The sequence below is a fragment of the Nicotiana tomentosiformis genome, chromosome 7 (assembly GCF_000390325.3).
Source record: "Nicotiana tomentosiformis chromosome 7, ASM39032v3, whole genome shotgun sequence".
Lineage (NCBI taxonomy): Eukaryota > Viridiplantae > Streptophyta > Magnoliopsida > Solanales > Solanaceae > Nicotiana > Nicotiana tomentosiformis.
Genome location: NC_090818.1, coordinates 24428149 through 24447039, shown reverse-complemented (window position 1 = coordinate 24447039; position 18891 = coordinate 24428149). Strand labels below are relative to the sequence as shown.

The window sequence follows — 18891 nt, the reverse complement described above, 5'->3', positions numbered from 1 at the left end:
TATATATTTCAGTTTTGCAATGTAGGATACAACTCAAAGTTCATACATTAATATAAAGAATATATAATGAACTTCATGACCAATTCAATGACTGAGATTTCCCATGGGGCGTATGTTAATGGAATGATGAACTTGAGAGAAGATTAAATACTCATTTTTCTTGCACAACCTCAGACGTTGACAGGATTCTTTTAAGCAGCTATAAAGGATTCGAATGCCTTGCCAATATTGCTCTCGAAGATTAGACTTTATTATCCAAATATTGCTTTTACCACCAGGGTTAACAATCATAACCAGGAGATGAGCAAAAGTGCTGAAATTCATCATATTTCAACTCGAACGTTTGATATACACAGCACAAAACTGCAGCTAGCAATGCACGGTATTTATAATAATAACAGCCCTCAACAAACCGCTACATATTTGCATGGAGAAGTGAAAATGCTGCAATTTGCTCGGATGAAACTCCACAATTCACAACTTTACACAAATAGATCGCTTGACAGTGATTTTTATCCACCACCAGGTCCAAAATTACTCAGCTTCTGAAGCTCCCAGTATTGCATAAAGCTGAAAATTAAGAGCAAGATACTAAATTGTTATGAGTGAATAGATTGTCTCAGAACATGCAAGAATTTCTTTTTCCATTTCATATTTCTTAAACAAGTTACCAGCCTGGAAAATGGACAAACTTATGAATTGGAGCGCTGTGTTCGTTCAGACCAAGACATGCGACGGTGAAGATCATCTAATTTGTGTCTCCGAGTCTTAGCACTGTGCAATGAAAGTAGTTCCCAATCAGAAAATAGGTTAAATCATTGAAAATTTCTCTTAGTTTAACATCTTTCTATCACACATACCCAACAGGACGTCGCTGCACTCTTCTTTCTTCCTGGATTAGAAAAACAGAATTCAGGTCATAAGGCTACTTCAGCAATGAAGTCTATAAACAATTATCATTTGGCAAAGACAACATAGTGTTATAATACAAGAGATGCAAATCTCCAAGTTAGTACAAATTGGCTGGTCTAGAACAGGATTGATTCATGAATGAAGGAGCTAACCACAAGGTAGGCTAGTAAAAAGACATTAAAGTCTGAAACAGTTTTATGTGGTGACTAAAGATGAAAATACAAAGAAAAGAAAAAGTCTAGTATGCTCTGTAATGAGTGAAGGAATAACATTAGAGAATCAAGGTTTAGGTTACACAAGCTAAATATGGCTGAAAGTTTGAGTTTGTCCTAGATACTCTTTGGTGTCATTTCCGTGTGCTACTAAATTTAGCAGTTATCTTTTAATCACGATCTGACTAAAGTTTCTGTTTCTCTTGTTAAGAGTGACCTACCTAGTAAATCATGAGGGAATAATCTCTTTCTAAACTTCGACTTACAATTTTCACGAGTGCAATTTGTATTTCTATGATGAGCCGAGAAATCCAAAAAACACGCTAGAGTCTGTCGAGATGTTCCTGGCCAAAGGAATAGCTAGTAATAACAATTTAACTAACCTTGTCCTCACCATCCACAATTCTTGTTGAAGCCTCTAGATTCATTTCTGTTTGAAAAGCTTCCAAAGACAAATACTACAATCTGAAAGAGTAGTAAAGTGTTAGTACAGCTTAAGCATTGACACATGCTATAGGGCTATACACAGAATAAGTACCTAGAAAAAGAAAGTGTCAGAACACAAAGGGAAAGTAAATTATAAGATCAATTGTCACAAAAAAAGAGAGCTAGTTTTCTAAGAAAATAAAAAAGATGCAATGTCAACTTCTGTAATTATTCAACAGGAATAGAACATTTAAGCTACCTTGCCTTGGTAAGGAATATAGTCATATACACATATATACCAGTATTACTACCAAATAAATTTTTTTATTACACCTTTACGTTCATTCATTTCTTCTTTTTGATATCATTATTTATACATCATTAACTAAGTGACCATTTTGACTAGCCATTTAGAACAAATCTAGCAACTTTGCAAGCAGATGCCTCATCATTCAGGTCATTCTATTATTTCCAAGCGCTGGGTTATAAAATAGATTGTTTTTTGATTGATCAATGACCACCAGAGAATGGTTGCTGAGATGGAAAGTGTAAAAAGGCTAATAATGCAAACATGGGTAGGGTGGGAAATAAAATCTCCCAGTCCTTAAGGTCAACTCTACAAATTTTTAATTCCTATGTGTATCAAAAAATATGTTACCACTTTGTCGAGCATTTTCCCATTAGTGAAAATTTTAAATCGACCATATACGATAAGGATATATAAAGATCTAGAAACTACCAGCAAGAAAGCATGGTGGTTAGCTTGAATAGGAATTGGAATAAACATGATGTCAGATGTCTTATACAGGTGGGTAACATATATAAATGATATCTGATTACATGGTTCAATACTCTAAAGAACTAAAGCATCATATTGGTGGGTAAAGGAAAACATCATTTTAGGACATGGAATAAGTCAACTCGTGAAGATAATTAGTTCTTAGAAGGGAACTTTTAACTTTAAAAGCACACAAATGTGATATCACTTCTTGAACATGAAGCAAGAGTAAATATTAAGTTAGGTTTGTGCATTAGGAGAAGGGGAGGGTTATACAACTGGTTTTCAATGTAATACACCTACAAGTACCTAGAGATCTATAAGTTAGTAGCAAATGGAAAATATACCCTCATTTTTACCCACACGGACACAATCCCCCTGTGGTTATGTTATCTGATACAATGAACGTATGAGTACTTATTTCTACATGAGAAGTTGACTCCAACATTATCTGGTTTTCATCTATGCCTATGGATCTTCAGTGGAGGTCTAGAGACCAATTTGCAAAGAGTACACATGGATACTTACCAAATTTAATAGCCACAAAACGGCAATAAGATAGAAGCTGAAGAAGTAGACATAAGTCCAGGAAGTCCCTGTCAGTTCCTTCATCCTTGTAGCTCTGAAATGTTAGAAGCATATTATCAGCTACTCGGACCACACATGGTAGTAAGATATAAGCTAATTAAAATTCATCAAGTTAGAAAAGCAGCTAGGTCAGAACCGTAAAAACAGGAATTAGTCATCTCAAATATCTTTCTATTAGCACATTAAAGCAAAATGCATGAGGCATTACTGGTTGATGTATAAGATCATTATAAAACATTTGGAAATCCTTATATAGCCAATGTATATATTGCTCATTTCCATCACCCTTCCGCATGTGTGACATAGTTGTAGAGTTCAAAACAGACTTACACGTGTCACTACAGGTTGCCAAACATTGGGTCAGATACCATGTTAAAAGATTTTGAGCAGCAAACCAAAAACATAAGGTAATGGGTGCAGTAGTCTAGGGCCATTATATATATGCCTTTTGGACACCCTAATCCAAATGATGCGTGACGTTGTATATCTCCCTGTAAATATTCATCCTTTTACAAGTGTACACATATCGTCTGTACATTTTTTGTCTGTAAATTCCCATTTTCATTGATTTACAAGACAGACAAGATTTCATCTGGTGAAAGACTAGGAATTGGGAGTCAAAATAACGTGTAGTCTGCCTACACATTCTTTGTGTTTATACATCAGAGAACATTTACAAAGTAAGCACTATGTACATAGAGAACATTTACACAAATAAGTCCTATGTATAATTAACCTCTATACATTAACTATTATATATATATATATATATAACATCTCAATGCTCCAAGTAAATTTTTGCTTCCAAAGATAATCGTTTTACACTCTACACTATTTTATCGGAGCACTGAGAAAAGTAACAAAATTAGAATGCAGTAACTTCAGGACTTGGCTAGGCTCCAAGGTCAAAACCATATTTTTCAGACCTATTTGAAAGTGCTGGTTCATTAAAGTTTTCCATCAACAACTGAATTTGCATTACAAAAGATGGCCTTTATGTGCAAATAGTTCTTCTAAGCAGTTATAATGATAATTGAGGAAACCAGATCAGGATACCTGCATCAACGGTGACCAGATTCCCATCACCAATAAATTGAAAAGTGTCACCATGCCATTTGGATAGTCATTGAAGTTAAAAAGCAAATAGCTTGGATTGTCAAGAAAACAAAGTCGACCAATCGACTTTCAAGTAGAAACACTATAAAGGATATTGAAAATCAAATAGGATCTCGGTATTATATGATAAAATAGATTGTTTTATTTTCAAATGATAAAATAGACAAGAAGATAATTATGACACGAGAAAAACATTGTCTCCTCGTTGTTTGTCAAGAAAAGTGACTTGTAGAATACTCTGCAAGGAATTTCACAATTAACAAAAGGATACTCATAACCAACAAGATCAGTCTGGTGTAACTTGGGGTTTCCAGTGTTGACAATCCCCCCAAAGAATTGCACAAGGTAAAACAGAACTAAGGGTAAAGCGCAGAGAGGGCTAGAAAAATGTTAGACACACAATAGTGCAATATCAATTAAAAATTGATGAGGAAAAGACACAGGAGTTTCTTCTATGATGCCATGATGACTATGCTCTGCAACCAAAGGCAGTGGTAACAGAGAAATAGATCAATTTTTTGAGGATAACGTTTACGAAGATCAAAACAACATACAGGGTTCACCACTGCTTCAAGACAAAAGTTTAGAAAGCTTTTACGTGTAATAACAAGCAGAAGAGGAGAGAAATAAAATCCAAGATGGAGTGATTAATAAAGATAGCAGCAAAGAATCAAATATACCTGTAAACCAAGAGAGCAGTATATGCATAAGATACAGAATATGGTCCCCAAGTATGGCAGCAGACAATGTATGAGGGTCAAAAATGTGGTAACAAAAGCACGAAATCGCTCAATGTGCATCAAGAGTCTTATGAAACGTAACATTCTTGCGATAAGAAGATAGCGAATCCTGTAAGCACCAGCAAACAGAAGCAATTAATGTATCCCTAAGACGGGCGCTAAATTATGAAGCATCAGAAAGAAAAAGACCGCGACTACATCGTCCAACCCTGCTCCTAACCACATGAAGTACTCAACAGTACATTTTTTCATACTTTTATGGTTACACATATTCTAGGTAAAAATAGAATACTCTAAGAAATTGACGATGTTAGAAACCCTAGTCTTGAACAATTATAGAATCTCAGGCAGTCACATGAAAATGTTGAATGTACATTATATTAGGACAGAAGATGTAACTTTTTATTTCGCTTCCAACTAATATGCCATACTCTTGAACTAGATTTTATATTTCAATCTTCCTTGATAAGACATAAGCTAAATTACCATTCTTGTGGAGCAATATAGTGTACATGATCAGCCCACACTTCATCTTTCTGGTGATTATATTAAGTAGATAATATTATATAACCAACACAGGTTCACTATCACTATAAGCAAAGGAGATACAAGCCACAGAAGGTAAATTGGGAATTTTGTCATCAATCTCTACCTTACAACAACAAGAACCCATTATAATCTCACTAGTGGAATCTGGGGAAGGTAGTGTGTACGCAGACTTTACCCCTATCCTGGGGTAGAGAGGCTGTTTCCGATAGACCCTCGGCTCCCTCCCTCCAAGAACTCCCCACCTTGCTCTTGGGGTCACTCGAACTCACAAACTCTTGATTGGAAGTGGAGGGTGCTCACCACTAGAGCAACCTACTCTTGTCATCAATCTCTACCTTCTAGTTCGTAATTGTTATTAACTCTTCGCCTCAAGACTAGTATTCAAAAGGGAGCAAATAGAAAGAAAAAAAACACAAGATTCTATTTCACCGCCTTAAAATCTTTTACTTGTCTATGGTAACATACTCTTGAAAATAATTGAATTACTCAAGCACAGCATAGAGCATAAATTTCAGTCACTGCAAAATGAGCTATCAAGGCCTTTACCAATTTCCGTTGGACATGAAATTCAGACCATGAGGGCATACCAAAGTAGCCATTTCTTCAATACCTGTGAAAATTGCAATCATCCATAAACTGAGTTAACATCAGTAACTTCCGAGAAATGATTTAGCAATCTTACTATGTTCACATAAGTCTTTAGCTGAGCGTTTATAGGAAACAATCCCTCTCCGCCATACTCCGCCATACTACCTCCTCCCACACTTGTGCGAATACACTGGTTGGTTGTTGTACTATGTTCACATAAGTAAGAAGTTACCAATTTATGATAAGAACTTGACAAACAGCAGTGCTGTTGAATTGATTCAAATAATTTTACGATATTTATTTGACCATAAAAACTAGGGCAAAGGGTCAAATATAACCCTGTAATTTTGAAAATGGTTTAAGAATACCAATCGTTATACTATTGTATATCTGTACCTGTCCCGTCGTACTTTGAAATAAAAATATCCTTATTTTGGATGGAGTGACACGTGGCAGCATCGGATGAAAATGACCCATTTTTTTTACCCGATCCGTTTTGAAAAACCTATCACCAGACCCAATTTTTACCCAAGGCTAAACTTAGCATCTTTTGTTCTAAAGCAATTTTTTTTTATAAAAATTGAAAAAAAATGCTTTAAAAAAATATTTTCTAATTTTTTAAAAGTATATTTTTTGTAAAAACTGAAAAAATTAATTTTGTAAAATATTTTTATTTTTTAAAAAATTAATGCACCTGTAATCCACTGCTTTAGGAAAGTCTTTTTTTTCTCCAGTTTTTACAAAAAAAAAAACAATTTTTTCAATTTTTTTAAAGCATATATTTTGTAAAAACTGGTTTTTTTAGTTGTTGTTGTAAAAACTGAGGAAAAAAAAGGAGTTTGCAAAATATATATTTTTCAGTTTTTTCAAATTTTTAAAGCATTTTTTTTTGTAAAAACTGAAAAAAAAGACTTTCCTAAAGTAGTGGATAGTTTTAAAAAAACAAAACATATTTTGTTGAATCTTTTTTTTTCAGTTTTTCAACGGGTTATTGAAGTCGGCAAGAGGATTGCATGTCACTGCCATGGTGCGTATATCGTTCAAGCAGATGGCGGAGAGGTTTGTTGAAAGGGCTGCAACTGCAACATCATTGATGGAAAGGGGTGTTGAATTTATGCCACTGCCGATGAAGAGATTTGAGAAATGCAGGCGGCGAGCACATTGGCATTCATTTTTGCAGTATGATCACGATAGAAATATTTTTGAAATTCGCACCGCTATCCATCAAAACCAGGGGAATAATGTACATACCATAAATGAATCTAGAAGGTTATGCTCTTGTGGAAAATGGTCCATCTACCACATGGCGTGCTCACATGCCATCAGGTGCTTTCAACATACAGGTTTAGGGCCAACCAACTACGTTGATAAACAATATAGTATTGCTTCTTACTTAAACACCTATAGTGGGCAGTTGCAGCCAGTGGGTGTTGAGCATTATTGGCCGCTGGAACCATTTAAAATAGTGTGTAACAAGAACTATTTGCGTCGAATACAGGTGCAGAAGAGAATGCGTATATAGAACCAAATGGATGTTAGCGATACCGTTTATGCGCAAATGTGGTATATGCTCGCAAACAGGACACGACCGTCGAAAATGTCCTTCGGTTGATTTGGGTGGCGGTGGTAATCAAGCTCGTGGTGGGTGTTCTTCTAATGTGCCCAACTATCAATGAGTTTATGTTGTAATAAGTAGCTGTTTTGTTTATGTTGCAAGATGTATCAAATAAAATTATGTTTCCATTGTTGTTAAATCTTATTGATATTTAACATTTTCCAGTTGAGTAAAGTAATGCATTTCTCCCTCCCGTTCATGTAATCAAAAATAGTATTGGATTAAAAAACGGAAAAATATGTGAATATATTTGATAAATATAGTTGATAAATATAGTTCAAAAATAGTTGAGTTAAAGGTAGATTTCTGATAAATGTGTGAATACACATAGCGCAATTAAATACTATATTATGTCAATATATATATCACGGTTAAATACTACGTTATGTGTATTGTCTTGTCGAACTGAAAAGCTACCCGTCTGAGAAAAAGTTTTTTTGTATCCGTAATCATCTTTAACACGCAAAGCATGTCGCGGTTAAATATTACGTTATGTGAATATACATAGCGCGGTTAAATACTACGTTATGTGTGTTGTCTTGCCTATAAATAACAGGCGCATTCTAGTTATTTTCTGCGCTTAACAATAACCAATAGCAAATGTATGAACGCCTTTATGTACCAAGGTGCCAGTGCGGCAAACAATGTTTGATGAATGACTGTTGGGATGATGGTGAAGTTGGACGCCGCTACTGGATGTGTGTGAACAAGTTTTATAGGGTTCCCGATGAACCTTTTTGCAATTTTGAGGTATGGATTGATGAACCCTGTAAGAAGGAATGCTACAAATGATCTTTGTAGTATCTTCATGATTTGACCTTAAAACAGTGTGAATATGAAAAAGAATATAAACGAGAAATTGCGGAGTTGAAGGAGAAACTGAAAGAGGCAGAATTAGAAAAAAAATAAGATGGAAGAGAAATTTAAGTGATTGGAGCAGAGAATAATGGGCGGCAGTGACTAAACAATGACATGTATGTGTTGAGTGTACTATTTTATCTTTATGTTTCCTGTGTCATGTATTTTCATTAGTTGTACTGAATTTAAATTATGTTAAGTTGTTATGTTTTGTGTTTGTGTTGTAGTATTAAAATAAAGAAGGAACGGGAAAATAAAAACATAATGCGCATATTATGTAAACATAAAAAATTATTGTTATTATTTACATAAAATACAAATAAATAAATAAATAATCAATGTGTCCCACAGCCTGTGTGCTTCAATGCAGCCGCTGGCCTGAGGCGCATCCCATCCCGCCCGGCTACACTATCAGGATCATCCTCATCACGACACCTCTTTATAGCAGGATGCGCTGCAGCATGATCATCAGTGGTGCTGGCAAGATCGGTAGAAGAGGTCGTCGGTCCAGTAGAAACCTACAGAAGAATAAGTCAGCTCAGTATAGGAAAGTATATATTAAGTCACAACAATTTAAATTATCTTACTATGGTCTCGTCGGGCTCCTGAATATAATCATCCGTCGCAACCGTGTCAGCATCGCACAAATGGGCCTCCGTGACGGGCGGGGATGAAGCCTTAATAAGAAAATTAATAAAGTTATGGAAAATAAATGAGAAAAGAAAAATCAAATTTAAATTTAATACTAATAAAAACATACATGCGCATGTGATGATGAGCTATAACTCAGCCGGCGCCCACTATCCAAATCTCGGGTCGGCCGATCCTCAGCAGCGGTCGATGACCCTGGGAAGTATGCTTCCCAATCCTCTCCGGTAAGGTCCGTGCCCGTGATCAATAACGGATCTGACGGGGTCACATGCGAAGTCCCTGGAGTGAGCTGCATCCCAAGGCTGTATGACGGCATGCTAGTGGGATACTCGTCCGGCTCATGTAGGTCACCCGACAGATCAGCATCAACATCATCAATAGGGCCTTAACGCCCCCTTGCTGGGGACCACCTCCTCGCCGCCCACCACGACCCCGTGCGGCAACCCTGCCTCGTGGGGCACCCATACCTCGAGGGGAACCCCTGCCTCGTGGGGTACCCCTCCCTCGTGCGACACCCATACCTCGCTGGTACTGCTCTAGTGCCACATAAGCAGGGTCGTGTCCCAAGTGCTGATCCTCTCGAGCTCGTTGCAGTGTCCGGGCAGCCACCTCTACAACTTGCCATCTGTAATCGTGCAAAGCGGTCGCTCCCTTGCTGGCATGTTGTTGCATCTGCAGTCCCATCTGGTAGACTATATGTAGGCCAATAGCCTGCACAACGTATAAAATATAAACTACAGAACACTAAGTTACAGTTATATAATTAATAATAACAGAAAACATACCAGGGCCTCGTGCCGCCCGGCGTATGGAACGTACCGACCGCCAGCTTGATGAATGGGATTCCCGACAAAAAGTCGGGTAACGCGACAGTACCAGGGCATATAGAGCTGAATAGTCTCCGTCTGGATCTGTGAAAGGGGGGGGGGGGATTAGGTCTGCTCGGCCGTCCCAAGTATGGACCTGTGCAGCCATACTACATATGTGTCGTCCGCCCTGGAACGATTATCCCGCTGATAATGTGTGGCCTCCCATGTAGGCCCCCTATATACTGCAGACGGCCAAACTGGCAAAGTGCCCGCTCCGTGTCATGATGCTCCGCAATATCGAGGCATATGAGCAGGACGAAAGTGCTCCAAATCAGTTGGCCGGCCGAGCAATAATCGGCCAGGCCACCTATCAAGTCGTCGATGTATGGCGTCCAGATGAACTATCAATTAACAATAGAAAACGTGAGTATGCGCAACACATGTGAAGCTATACCAAGTAAGTTTAGGTACACATTTACCTGTGCGCCCTTCAGCATATCCAAGACATCCCTGCAAAGGGGGAGATTATGACGAGCCTCGTAATCCTGTACATATCCACGCCGGAGAACCCACCTCCTAGCTAGAGGGAGAAATGGAGGTGGTACATCCGGAGGTAATGGTGGTAGAGGTGGATGCAACTGCAGGAACCGCTCCTAGGCCCAAACCTAACATACAAAGTTGACGTAAAGTTTAAGAAATTTTTTGACTAGATAGAATTGGAAGGAATGAACAGAGTATTCGAATATATTGTCACTTGTAGAAGCAACAAAAATCCACATACATCATGCTGGGTGCCCATGCTTACCCGGCACAGATGCTTGTACAAGTAGGCGAGAACAGCAACACCCTAGCTGTACTGGGGTAAATCATCTAGCAGCTGAAGATGATGAAGAAATCGCAAGCTGACTAGGTTCCTTGAAGTATTTGGGAACAAGACCCCCCCCCCCCCAAACAGAAGGAGCAACAACAACCTTGTATACCGCTGAATATGCAGATCATCTGTCTCCCCGGTGATGTCGGGGTGCAATATCTCCAAATGATGTCGAATAGCTGTCAAACTCATGCGACTGGCCCCTGAGTGTGCAGTCTCATCCTGTGGCATGAAACCAGTAAACTGCTGCAGCATGTCCAAATACTGCCCACGCGTCATCTCTCTCATGGCCTGAGGCAGTGCAACGGGCAGTCTATCAACAGGCATTCCATATAAAAACTCCACGTCATGCAGCGTGATGGTGGCCTCGCTAATGGGCAGGTGGAAAGTGTGCGTCTTCGGTCGCCACCGCTCTATCAGGGCTGTGATCAAAGACCAGTCGAGCTGCAGCCGCCCGATCTCCAAAATCCTATAGAAGCACGTATCCCGCAGGCGCTGGACTACACGAGGATAGAGATCTCTGTCCTTCATAAAATCCCACATGTCGTCCACTCTCCTGGCGCGGAGAGTCTGGGCCAGTAACTCTCCCTCACATACGTAGGCGGACCTATGATCGCCCTGTAACACTAATAGCTCATCGGAGACAGGTCCGGGATGCATAGGCGGTACGTCCATGTCGTCTACTGTAAATTAAACAACATTAATTGTATGTTTGATCTGTAAATTAAATAATTATTTTTTATAATTATACAATATTTAATTGGACAGAGTATATACCTATGGGTTCCAGGCTCCATATTTGATGCCCAGTAGGACCAAGCGATCTTGAGTTCTTGTATGTGTAAATTTTATTATTTTCGTAATTTTGTATATTTGTTTTGTAAATTAAATAATTAATTTTTATCATTTTTAATTGGACAGAGTATATACCTATGAGTTCCAGGCTCGATATTTGAAGCCCAGTAGCACCAAGCTATCTTGAATTCTTATGTGCGTCAATTTTAATATTTTCATAATTTTGTATGTTTGTTTTGTAAATTAAATAATTAATTTTTATCATATTTATTTACACAGAGTATATACATATGGGTTCCAGGCTTGATATTTGAGGCCCAGTAGCACCAAACTATCCTGCATTCTTGTGTGTGTCAATTTAAATATTTTCATAATTTTGTATGTTTGTTTTGTAAATTAAATAATTAATTTTTATCATATTTAATTGGACAAAGTATATACCTATGGTTTCCAGGCTCGATATGTGAGGCCCAATAGCACCAAGCTATCCTGAATTCTTATGTGTGTCAATTTTAATATTTTCATAATTTTGTATGTTTGTTTTGTAAATTAAATAATTAATTTTTATCATATTTAATTGGACAGAGTTTGTGTTTGATCTATCAATATAAAAGATACTTAAACTACATGGATTCTACGCTAAAAGGCTCTACATTTTACTATGCTAAAATGGCACTAGTCTTTAAGCAAATAAATAATCTAAACTAGATAAAAATAACAAATACATTTTAATCACAAAACAAACACAAAACACTAATATCTTAGTCCGGATAAAAATAACATACGAGTTTAATAGCAAAAATATACAAAACAATATGGAAACACATTCAAAACAACTAATATGCATTATTATACGAGTTTCAACATAAACTAAATTGGAATACCTCGATTTATGTTTTTCGGAAAGTCGATGAATTGAAAATTTGAGCACGAAACAAGGAAACCACAACAATAGAAGGCTTGGTGTCACAACCCAATTTTTCCTCCGTTGGGTATCGTGATAGCACCTAGTCTTAGGGACTAGGTAAGCCTAACATTTACTGAAATAATAACAATATTAATTCAAGACTGACAAATGCGAAGTAGAAATATCTATACAATACTTACAATCCCAAAACCGGCAGTACAAGTCATAAGCTCTACAGAGTTTATTACAGTTTTCTAAATATAATCGTTTGAAATAAATTAAACAGTGTGAATACAAATTAGAAGGTGACTCTGAAGCCTGCGAACGCAGCAACAGGTTTACCTTAAGTCTCCACAGCAATAATCCGCACAACTAGCTAATGATCAGCCGACTCCACATTTACCTAACTGTGCACAAAAAATATGCAGAAGTGTAGTATGAGCACACCACGGTCGGTACCCAGTAAGTATCAAGACTAACCTCAGTGGAGTAGAGACGAGGTACAGTCAAGAGACTCACTAGTCTAATAGCCTGTGCAATATAATATACAATATAGTAGGAAACAAATAACAATAAGGACATCATAAAATAACCAGGGATATGCACAGCAAGACAACAAAATACCATTTAATATCGCTCAACAAATAATAAATTGTAACGACCCGACTTATCGTTTTAAGAATTTACGCACCGTTCAATGACTTAAGATCTTGGGCAACTTTGCAATATGTATTATGACATGCGGGTGTGGTCGAGTTTGATTTACTAAAGATTTGGAATTTAATTAAACGAACAATCCTTAATTTGAAGCTTAAATGGAAAGAGTTGACCGGAGAGTTGACTTTTGAGAAAACGACTCCGGAATAAAATTTTGATGATGTCAATAGCTCCGTATGGTGATTTTGGACTTAGGAGCGTGTCGAAAAAATTATTTGGAGGTCTGTAGTGAAATTAAGCTTGAAATGTCGAAAGTTGAATTTTTGGGAAGTTTGACCGGGGGGTTGACTTTTTTATATCGGGGTTGAAATATTATTCTGAAAATTTGAATAGCTTCGTTATGTCATTTATGACTTGTGTGCAAAATTTGAAGTCATTCCGGATTGATTTGATATGTTTCGGCACAAGATATAGAATTTGAAAGTTCAAAGTTCATAGATTTTGATTTGAGGTGCGATTCGTCGTTTTGATATTGTTTGATATGATTTGAGGCCTCGAGTAGGTCTGGGTTATGTTATGAAACTTGTTGGTATGTTCGGACGGGGTACCGAGGGCCTCGGGTGAGTTTCGGATACTTAACGGATCGAATTTGGATTTGGAGGAGGAACTGAAGCAGCTGGGTTGTTGGTGTGATCGCACCTGCGCGAAAAAGGGCTGCAGGTGCGAGCGCGGATGCGATAAACGAGTCGCGGAAGCGGAAAATTCATGGGCTGGCCAGGCACCGTGGGTACGAAAAATTTGTCGCGGATGCGAAAAATTGGCCCCGGATGCGAAAAAGTGGCCGCGGATGCGAAGGTCGTGGGTGCGAAAAATTGGCCGCGGATGCGAAGGCCACGGGTGCGAAAAATATACCGCAGGTGCTAAGAAATCACCGCGGATGCAAAACCCCCTGAGCAATACAAAAACAGAGGGGTTTCGAGCTTTTGCCATTGTTGGGCATTTCAAGCTCGGGTTGGGCGACTTTTGAGCAAGGTTTTCACGGGAAAACTTGAGGTAAGTCCCTTGTGATCATTTCTACTCTATAATATTGCATTATCAACGAATAGTCCGATTAGATTACATGTTTTTGAGGTGTAAATCGGGGGTTTGAACTTAGGGATTTGAAAACGAAAAATTAAGATTTGGAGGTCGAGTTTTTATTGGAATTCGATAAAATTGGTATGGTTGAACTCGTATCGGAATGGGTGTTCGAATTTCATGAAAATTTTGTCGGGTTCCGAGGGACGAGCCCCGCATTGACGTTTGTTGACTTTTAATAAAATTTTATGTCGACGCATTATTATCCAGAATTATTTCCGATGAATTTTAATGAAGTTATACAATTAATTTGGATTGATTTGAGCTGTTCGGAAGTCAATTCAAGCAAGAAGGCTATTTTTGAATATCGCACTTACTTCAATAAGGTACGTGTCTTGCTTAATCTCTAGTGGGGAAATTACCTCTTAGGCATTGAGTCTTATGTGCCATTTGTGAAATGTGAAAAGCCGTGTACGCGAGGTAACGAGCACGCACTCGGGATTATACGTGCAAAAATTCATTGAATTAAAGTCTTAGGTATTTTTGTGTAGTAAATTGGGAAATTGTGGAAAATTATTAAATCATCTGTTTGCCATGCTTAAATCCTTATTGTTGAATTTGTTTTTATATGATAATTTGATGTGATTGTTACTTGAAATATATATGAAATTTTGTGAGTATTGTTGGTTTAATAGTTCTTGGAAATTAATTCCAATATAATTTTTCCTCTGCAAATAATTAATTAAATGAGCTTAAGAAGAGGTGTTTATATAATTATTAGAAATTTGAATTTAATGAAGACTTTGCTTTATGTTTAGTAATTTCTATCTCTATTGATTGTTTTTGGGTGTTATATACATTGTGTGGAGCCTTGGGCTATTTGTTGTGAAATTAATTATTTTTGTCATATCTTTGGAATTTGGTTGTGGCCATTGGGAAAATTGTGATATGAATTGATTTTATTATGTTGTTGTGATAATTTCCCGTGTAAATTGTTATGCTGTGTGAGTTGTTATTTTGTGGAGATAAGGGTGGCATTTCACCGTTGATATTATGTGGTTATAAGGGTGGCATTTCACTGTTGTGTTTGTTAGAATATTGTCTGGGCGGAGCGATAAGGGTGGCTATAGGAGCGATAAGGGTGGCTTATGGTATTGTCTGGGCGGAGCGATAAGGTTGGCTATAGGAGCGATAAGGGTGGCAATAGGAGCGATAAGGGTGGCTATTGCCAGGCGGTTTATAAAATGAAATGTGGGCACGAGGTGCCGTGAATTGTGATATGAAATGGGGATATTGGCACGTGAATTGTCTGTGCGGTTGTGATATAAAATGTCGGCATAAGGTGCTATGATGAAATGATAATGATATTTGGCACGTGAATTGTCCGTGCATTTGTGATATGAAATGAGGACACGAGTTGCCGGGCGGATATGATAATTTAATTATGGGCACGAGGTGCCGTTGAAATATGAAAATGGGTTGAGACCCGTATTTACGAAAAATATGAAAATGGGCTGAGACCCGTATTTTGATGATTTTGAAATGCGGTGTCACATGGTGACTTTTTAATTGAAAGAATTATATTCAAAATATTTATTTGGAAGGATTTTACTTAGAAAGTATTATATAAAAGAATTGTATTTTGAAAGATATTTATTTGAGGAAATTGTATTTGAAAAGATTTATTGAAAGAATTATATTTGAAAAATAATTATTTGAGAAAAATTATATTTGAAAGAGAGTTATCTCGAAGAAGTGTTTATATAATTATTGAAAATTTGAAGTTAATGAAGACTTTGCTTTATGTTGAGTAATTTCTATCTCCATTGATTGTTTTTGGGTGTTATATATATTGTGTGGAGCCTTGGACTATTTGTTGTGAAATTAATTATTTTTGTCATATCTTTGGAATTTGGTTGTGGCCATTGGGCAAATTGTGATATGAATTGATTTTATTATGTTGTTGTGATAATTTTCCGTATAAATTATTGTGTTGTGTGAGTTGTTATTTTGGGGAGATAAGGGTGGCATTTCACCGTTGATATTATGTGGTTATAAGGGTGGCATTTCACTGTTGTGTTTGTTGGAATATTGTCTGGGCGGAGCAATAAGAGTGGCTATATGAGCGATAAGGGTGGCTATTGGTATTGTCTGGGCGGAGCGATAAGGGTGGCTATAGGAGCGATAAGGGTGGCAATAGGAGCGATAAGGGTGGCTATTGCTAGGCGGTTTATAAAATGAAATGTAGGCACGAGGTGCCGTGAATTGTGATATGAAATGGGGATATTGGCACGTGAATTGTCCGTGCGGTTGTGATATAAAACGTCGGCACGAGGTGCTATGATAAAATGATAATGATATTTGGCACGTGAATTGTCCGTGCAGTTGTGATATGAAATGAGGACACGAGTTGCCGGGCGGATATGATAATTTAATTATGGGCACGAGGTGCCGTTGAAATATGAAAATGGGTTGAGACCCGTATTTACGAAAAATATAAAAATGGGCTGAGACCCGTATTTTGATGATTTTGAAATGAGGTGTCACATGGTGACTTTTTAATTGAAAGAATTATATTCAAAATATTTATTTGGAAGGATTTTACTTAGAAAGTATTAAATAAAAGAATTGTATTTTGAAAGATATTTATTTGAGGAAATTGTATTTGAAAAGATTTATTGAAAGAATTATATTTGAAAAATAATTATTTGAGAAAAATTATATTTGAAAGAGAGTTATCTGGAAAAAGTGTTTATATAATTATTGAAAATTTGAATTTAATGAAGAATTTGCTTTATGTTGAGTAATTTCTATCTCCATTGATTATTTTTGGGTGTTATATACACTGTGTGGAGCCTTGGGCTATTTGTTGTGAAATTAATTATTTTTGTCATATCTTTGGAATTTGGTTGTGGCCATTGGGCAAATTGTGATATGAATTAATTTTATTATGCTGCTGTGATAATTTTCCGTATAAATTGTTGTGTTGTGTGAGTTGTTATTTTGGAGAGATAAGGGTGGCATTTCACCGTTGATATTATGTGGTTATAAGAGTGGCATTTCATTATTGTGTTTGTTGGAATGTTATCTGGGCGGAGCGATAAGGGTGGCTATAGGAGCGATAAGGGTGGCAATAGGAGCGATAAATGTGGCTATTGGTATTGTCTGGGCGGAGCGATAAGGGTGGCTATAGGAGCGATTAGGGTGGCAATAAGAGCGATAAGGGTGGCTATTGTCAGGGACGATATGTGATGATGTGGGGTTGTGGTGTTGACAATTTTCATGTGATGTTGTGATTTTCTTGTGTTTATTTTTATACCTTGTGCAACTTGTCTTGTTGTTAATAAATTGATAATAATCTGATTTATATTGAAATTGGGAGTCTGTGGCTATTGCTAGGCAGTTTATAAAATGAAATGTGGGCACGAGGTGCCGTGAATTATTATATGAAATAGGGATATTAGCACGTGAATTGTCCGTGCGGTTGTGATATAAAACGTCGGCACGAGATGGTGTGATGAAATGATAATGATATTTGGCACGTGAATTGTCCGTGCAGTTGTGATATGAAATGAGGACACGAGTTGCCGGGCAGATATGATAATTTAATTATGGGCATGAGGTGCCGTTGAAATATGAAAATGGGCTGAGACCCGTATTTACGAAAAATATGAAAATGGGCTGAGACCCGTATTTTGATGATTTTGAAATGAGGTGTCACATGGTGACTTTTTAATTGAAAGAATTATATTCAAAATATTTATTTGGAAGGATTTTACTTAGAAAGTATTATATAAAAGAATTGTATTTTGAAAGATATTTATTTGAGGAAATTGTATTTGAAAAGATTTATTGAAAGAATTATATTTAAAAAATAATTATTTGAGAAAAATTATATTTGAAAGAGAGTTATCTGGAAGAACTATGTGAAAGACATTTATTTGAAGGGCTTGATTTAATTGGGTGTAATTGTGTTTATTAATTGTTGAGTGATATTAATGGTATTCTTGTTGTCTGTTGTGCATATCACTGGTTGTTTTATCCTGCCTTTATGATTATTTGTTTCCTATTATTTTGTATATTATATTGCACAGGTTATTAGACTAGTGAGTGTCTTGACTGTACCTCGTCTCTACTCTATTGAGGTTAGTCTTGATACTTACTGGGCACCGCTGTGGTGTGCTCACTCTACACTTCTGCACATTTTTGTGCAGAGCCAGGTATTGAAGATAACGGACTTGAGCAGAGTTAAAGAGGGATCGTAAGGATTCAAGGTAGAGCTGCTTGGTTGTCGCAGTCCCTTGGAGTCTTTTCATTTCATTGTACTGTTAATTTGTAATCAAACAGTATTGTATATTCGGTCCTCATGATCATTCTATGTCTTCAATTAGAGTTCGTGACTCAGTACTACCAGTCTTGGGAAGTTGTATATTGTAATTATTTCCGCTGTTAGTTTTGACTATTTATTTAATTAAAAAAAATGGCTTAAAAAAATGCAATGGAAATCGGCTTACCTAGTCTTAGAGACTAGGTGCCATCACGACTCCTGTGGTGGGATTTTGGGTCGTGTCAAGTTGGTTTCATAGCTCTAGGTTCATAGGTTCTACGAGTCACGAACGAGTCTAGTATAGTCTTGTGGATCGGTACGGAGAAGTTTGTACTTATCTTTGAGAGGCTACATAATTGTTAGGAAATTTCCATTTCTTTCATTCTTGTCGTGCAGAATTTGTTGAATTTGGAAT

General features: G+C 37.1%; 1 protein-coding gene across 6 annotated transcripts; it reads right to left on the bottom strand.

Moving 5' to 3' along the window:
* Positions 1 to 115: 115 nt before the first annotated feature.
* LOC104087451 (two pore calcium channel protein 1A-like) lies at positions 116 to 6218 on the bottom strand. 6 transcript variants are annotated; one of them, XR_011409590.1, is made up of 8 exons: positions 5657 to 6218; positions 4304 to 5424; positions 3973 to 4063; positions 2857 to 2950; positions 1508 to 1589; positions 861 to 892; positions 672 to 774; positions 116 to 570 (listed from the first exon to the last, which is right to left on the bottom strand). XR_011409590.1 is itself a non-coding variant. In XM_070181398.1 (8 exons), the coding sequence occupies exons 2-5, from the start codon at positions 5918 to 5920 to the stop codon at positions 1549 to 1551; spliced, it is 357 nt and encodes a 118-aa protein (XP_070037499.1). In that variant the 5' UTR covers positions 5921 to 5931; positions 6004 to 6218; the 3' UTR covers positions 116 to 570; positions 672 to 774; positions 861 to 892; positions 1508 to 1548. The 6 variants fall into 6 exon arrangements, 4 of the variants coding, with proteins under 4 accessions (XP_070037499.1, XP_070037496.1, XP_070037497.1 ...); XR_011409589.1 differs by having other exon boundaries at positions 4304 to 4881; positions 5868 to 6218; XM_070181398.1 differs by lacking the exon at positions 3973 to 4063 and having other exon boundaries at positions 4713 to 4881; positions 5868 to 5931; positions 6004 to 6218.
* Positions 6219 to 18891: the final 12673 nt, after the last annotated feature.

Bases quoted from the DNA above. Each gene is read 5' to 3' on its own strand.
- LOC104087451 (XM_070181395.1), bottom strand. From the start codon at position 5,950: ATGATTGCAATTTTCACAGGTATTGAAGAAATGGCTACTTTGGTATGC. The intron at 2,951-4,712 runs GTATATTTGATT...CTAACATTTCAG, and splicing joins ACTGCTCTCTTGGTTTACAG to AGCTACAAGGATGAAGGAAC. The intron at 1,590-2,856 runs GTAAGTATCCAT...CTACTCTTTCAG, and splicing joins TTTTGTGGCTATTAAATTTG to ATTGTAGTATTTGTCTTTGG.